This window comes from Triticum dicoccoides, chromosome 2B (genome assembly GCF_002162155.2).
Source record: "Triticum dicoccoides isolate Atlit2015 ecotype Zavitan chromosome 2B, WEW_v2.0, whole genome shotgun sequence".
NCBI lineage: Eukaryota > Viridiplantae > Streptophyta > Magnoliopsida > Poales > Poaceae > Triticum > Triticum dicoccoides.
The window spans coordinates 19368404-19374260 of NC_041383.1; the positions used below are offsets into that span (position 1 = coordinate 19368404).

A 5857-nucleotide genomic window follows, 5' to 3' on the forward strand; every position below is an offset into this window, starting at 1 on the left:
TCTTTTAAAAAGTGTACTTCCAATTTTATTGAAAAGTCAAATATTTTTATGTTTGACCGTATTTTATATAATAATACATCAGCATTATGCCATGAAATTAGTAGTACATAATGAAATGTATTTTCATCATATAGCTATTTGGTTTCAGAAACATTGATATAATTTTGCACAAAATTTAAAGTACGTATCATGACAGTTGTCTCGGGCGTTCTAGATCGTCGGCCGCTCCATCACGAATATTCCCAGCATCCGCCCAGCGAATCCCGGCCGACTGTCAGTGGCCCCGAGGTCAAGTGGGGCCCAGTAAGTGCTCGCCTTACTTTAGCCGCCCACACGGCCGTCTCCTCCTCGCCGTCTGCCCTCCTCTTCTCACCATCCATCGGCTCTCCCCTGTTTCTCTCCGATGGCCACGGCGACGGCGGCGGCGGAAGGCCTTGTGCGCCAGAGAGCGACGGCGACGGCGACGGGGACGGCTTCGAAGGCGTGGACGAGGGCTTCGACGGCGTCGACAGCGACGGCGACGGCGTCAAACGCAACGGCGTGGACGGCGACGGCGTCGACCGCAACGGCGATGCCGACGGCGACGGCGGCGGCGGAAGGCCTTGGGCGCCAGAGAGCGAGCCCGGACCACCTCCCCGTGCCTCCCCGCCCCCGCTCCCGGTATCGGCACCGCGCGGCGGTCCGGCCGCATCCCCTGGCCGTGGGCACGCCGCCCCGCCCCGCCCCCGGGCTCCGGCATGCTCAGGCGGAGCACCGTGCCCTTCCTCCTCCTCGCCCCCGCGCTCGTCCGGCACGTCCCTACAACGGCGGACTGTTTGCCGCTCTCCTCTACCTGTGCGTCGCGCTCGGAGTTGCCGTGGATTCGTGCGGCTCGCTGCGGGCCTACGGAGGCCTCGCCGCGGTCGTCGCCGCCCTTATCATCGCCCTTGTGCTGAGGCGTCCGCCCCGATTGGCCCATCAGGACAACCCTGATGGACCCCGCCAGATCCTGGCGGCTCCGGCTCGGCGGATTCAACCGGAGCAACCCCGCCTCGCTCTCACTCTCACCATCACCGGGAGCATCCTGGACGCTGCGCAGGTTGCTGCTGCCATCCGCAGTTTCATGGCAGACAGCACCCGTCCGATCCTCGCCGTCAGCCCACCCCAAGCTGACTCCTCGGACTCCGACGGGAGCGGGTCAAGCACCAGCGGCGACGACATCAATAACTTGTGGTATACTCCCCTCCACCTCTTGAAATCAGGGGATGTCTGTCTCATCCACCCCGCCTTCATCCAGCAGCTCCAGGAGATGGATCCATGGTTAACCAAAGCTGAATCCCTTGAATTGCTTCAGAGAGCGTTCAGAGATGCCAACACCTCTGATGGATTCAAAAGGTATTAATAAATCGCCAAGTACTAGTTGATTTATTATCTATCTGGGCACAATTTTTGTTCTTCATATCCTAGAGAAAAAAAAGTCAACCTTTTCTACTCCGAGTCTTTTTTGCAATATTAGTACTAGTATTTCACTTACTTAAGTACTAGTTGATTTATTTTTCTTAGCCAAGATGGTAGCACAGCGAATGTCTTGACCAGTACGAGTGCTGATGGCACGTGTTTGCCACTTGGGATAGGGCCAAGTGGGGTAAAGTAAAAATGTAAAATGGTTCCAATAATTTCAAAAGATTGAGATCAACCTGTTTCAGTTCAAGTTTCAGATTTTGGGTTTTAAAGTGGACCTTTTCTCCAATATATAAGTAAAAACCCTAGTGTGCCCTTCTTTGTACTACATGATACTTTTGCTTCAGTTATCTTTACATATACTGGCATGAGAACATCTGTCGCTGAATTATTATATGTTTGTCTTTACATTATGGCATTATGTGGTTTCTTGGATAGTATCATGTCACGTGTAGTAGAACAATGATGTTCTTGGTATTGATAAGATTGACTTCGGTGCTTTATAATTGATATATGATGCTGTCTGAAACTATGTACGTACTTGGCATTACATTCTGAAGTTTGGTCTTGTATTCTTGTCCTTGAAACAGATTGTCTGACATAGTTGAGGAGAACCGAGGGATTATCTATGACGGTCTTCATGTGTTGACAGACGGATCAACTGGGGCTTCTGTCATGACGATGAAAATTACTGCAAAGCTAATTGACTTGATATGTCTTGAATTAGATGGGCAGAATTGGAAGTCATGTCAGGATGTCAAAAAGGAATGCTGCTTTCAAGAGGTTGTCAGGCAATCTGTAGAGGAGCTCCTTGATGTTGCACTTTCATTCAGCAACACAAGGTGGTCTGCTCATCATCCATTGCAAATGCTAACCATCTTAGATGCACTTGTCGATGTCCTATGTACCATAAGGGAATTGACTTTCAGCAGTACTGAGTCCATGCATGATGTGGTTGCTCATGTTTTTTACAAGATGGTGGTTGATTTGAGGGGAATGCTTGAGGGGACTACCAGTACCAGTGACATGCATCGCATCCGAGAATGTGCCATCCATCCAGCAACCGCTCTTCTTGTACGATACCTGGAGTTTTTCTGTCGCAACGGGGACATGATGCAGTTTGTACTCGGCACCGAGGATTTCACTATTGAGCTTAGCATGATCTATGCTTGGGTCTCCAAGCTCAGCGAAGATGCAGAAGCAATGTTCCCAGCAAAGGGTCAAAGGTACATATACATCTTGAATAATATGGATTTTGTTTATCAACTGAAGAATCATCCCGGAGGATGCCTTTCCAGCGTAGAACTGCAGACGGGTCTCTGTTCACTGATCCATCAGTACATACAGAGCTACCTTGATGAATGTTGGGTCCCACTTTTGGGTGTTGATTCTCTCAAGAGATTTCTTGAAGAGTTCTTTACCATCTGTGATAGCCAGATGACATGGAAAGTTCGTACTGTGCTCAAGGTGACACTGCGTCGGGAGATTGTGGGATTAATTGTTCCAAATTACGTGAACTTCTTACAGGAAAATCCTAGTTCGCACCGGACTTCCTGGTTGAAGGCCAGATCTGAGAAACCAATGTATACTGCTGTGTGGTTGGAAGAGAAGATCAGTGGATTCTTTGAGAGATGACAGCCTGCTAGTAGTCATGAAAGGGCACCACACTTGTACAGGGTCGTTGCATTTGTCGTACCACATTAGCATTAGTAGAGAGCAGTTTTGTGGTGATCCGACCGTGCTACCAAAAGGGTTTAGTCTGTGTAATAATATTTTCAGGTCATAAGCCTGCTTGCAGTAGTAGCAAGATTCAGAGCTGGTTGGTGTATAGTGTTTGTTCAGTGTATGTTTATACTGTAGGGAAATGCAATGTTTTGTTCGTCTTCCATGTACAGTCTTACCCCATATATGTGACCAAGCACAATTCTTTGTCTTTCTTCTTTTTACCCTGAAAAAGAGTGCAGAGTTTTCCAAACCAGCCAATTTCACGAAAATCAAGCTGTATTACAAGTGCATTTTTAATAAACTTACTACAAATGGTATTTACAGAGATGGAGTAGAATCAAAATAAGACGGGACTAGGCCCAGAAGCTGGGTAGGGATCGGATTTTGGGAGAATCCTCAGATTCTGGCAAAAGAACTGGGTCTACATGACACCCCAAGCTGCCAGAAATCATCTTCCGCGGACTTTGGGCAACGGTTTACCGAAAGACAAAAAGTCATCAGCACAATCACAAGTGCACAACGGTTGGGCTGGAGCTAGCTAGCGTAAGAGACAGCAAATTCTACAAGATGATTACTGATTTAATGCGGCTTTGTCGGGAAAGATGTCGCGCTAGCCCAAAGGGGAAACTGCGACCGTTGAATTTGAAAAGACAAAAAAGAAAACGAAAGAAAGCTGCTGCATGGGTGCCGTCCACGTGACGACGACACTTGTTCAAAGCCCAGCCTCTTGTTTTGCTTCCCACACGCGGACAGTCGCAGCACGTCCGCACGTTGAAAGCAACAGCTCGTCTACTTGGATTTTCCTCTTACAAAAACCTACTGTAGTTACCTTAAAATTTAAGAGAAATTTCCCTTATAATCAATGCTAGTGAAGGTAAAAGCGAGCTCATTTACTTCAAAACAAGGTACCACTACAGTATATACATCTAGCTTTTGTTAATGGTATCTCCAATGTTGTACCTTAAATTGGACACCCCGAATATACGTGTCCGTAGACAGCTTTATAGAAGCCGGCTATTCAACCGGGTGCATCAAGAAAAACCGACACGCCATTTTCATTAATATTACTCCCTTCATTTTTATATACAAGATCACAAACTCATACTACACATATACCAAAGTAAAATTTAATGCCTTATTTTGTACTCCCTCTGTCCCAAAATATAAGAACGTTTTTAACACTACACTAGTGTCAAAAACGTTCTTATATTATGACACGGAGGAAGTAAATCGTTTTTTCGTTCTGAGATCATTAAATATGCCACATGCATGCAAGGATATGATAGAAAACTGAGTGGACTGTCATCATAAATGCATGCATGCAAGTACAAAACAGATTGGTAGTATGAGGAAATATCATTCACTTCTGTTTCAATTACTGCTGGTGTCCTTGTATAGATGTAAAATGTATATTTTTCATAGTGACCTTCTATAAGCAAATGGAGGGATTACTTTTTCTCTACATAGAAAAGGTGACCGGCCCTACTCTATTCTTTGCCCGGAACGTCTCCTCCAATTGAACGAACTGTTGAATTATAGATGGGCTTTGACCCATATAAAACAATAATTTATGTTAATCTCTAAGACCCATATAGGTGTATGACCGGGGGTGGAAAGTTTAGTACCACCTCATAAATTGAGGAGAGTTTAGAACCCTTTATAAGAGTTGCTCTACCATATGTTATCGGGAGCTTGAGAAGAGGAGTGATACACACGCGCTCCTCCCCATCCGCCGCCCACCACGCCACGCCCGCCCCCACGTGCGCGCTGTGTTTCATGAATGAGCCGAGCCTAGCTCAGACCTATGCTTGCACTTTAATTTTGCAGATCAGGAACGGTTAATTGGATTAATTAACGAGTTACCGACGGATGTGTATGAGATGTTGGACCCAGTGTCGGTGTCAAAACCGGCGGATCTCGGGTAGGGGGTCCCGAACTATGCGTCTAAGGTTGATGGTAACAGGAGGCGGGGGACAGGATGTTTACCCAGGTTCGGGCCCTCTCTATGGAGGTAATACCCTACTTCCTGCTTGATTGATCTTGATGAATACGAGTTTTACAAGAGTTGATCTACCACGAGATCGTAATGGCTAAAACCCTAGAAGTCTAGCCTGTATGATTATGATTATGATTGCATATACAGACTAAGCCCTCCGGTTTATATAGACACCGGAGGGGACCGGGGTTGTACAAAGTCGGTTACAGAGAAAGGAATCTACATATCCGAAGGCCAAGCTTGCCATCCACGCAAAGGAGAGTCCCATCCGGACACGGGAAGAAGTCTTCTGTCTTGTATCTTCATAGCCCATCAGTCCGGCCGACGTCACATAGGCCGGACGGCCGAGGACCCCTTAATCCAGAACTCCCTCAGTAGCCCCTGAACCAGGCTTCAATGACGAGGTGTCCGGTGCGCAGATTGTCTTCGGCATTGCAAGGCGGGCTCCTCCTCCAATACTGCAAAGCATCCTTCGAATACAGAAAATGTGTCCAGCTCTGCAAAACAAGTACCACACACAACCGCAGAGAGTATAGTATTTCACGAGTCCAATCCACTGACAACTTTTTGTAGCGTGACATCACGTCGCCGCCCGACCATTATTCGAACCGTTTTTAGCCTGTCGCTCCATATTTCGAGATGCGGTTTCATTGGCACGTCTTGTAAAAGTAGAGATCGTGTCCCCTTATTGCGGGA

General features: G+C 47.0%; 1 protein-coding gene across 1 annotated transcript; it reads left to right on the top strand.

Annotated features, from left to right (window-relative positions):
- Window positions 1-366: 366 nt before the first annotated feature.
- On the top strand, window positions 367-3326 carry LOC119361826. Its single transcript, XM_037626969.1, has 2 exons — window positions 367-1374; window positions 2031-3326. The coding sequence occupies exons 1-2, from the start codon at window positions 404-406 to the stop codon at window positions 3073-3075; spliced, it is 2016 nt and encodes a 671-aa protein (XP_037482866.1). The 5' UTR covers window positions 367-403; the 3' UTR covers window positions 3076-3326.
- The last annotated feature ends 2531 nt before the right edge of the window (window positions 3327-5857 follow it).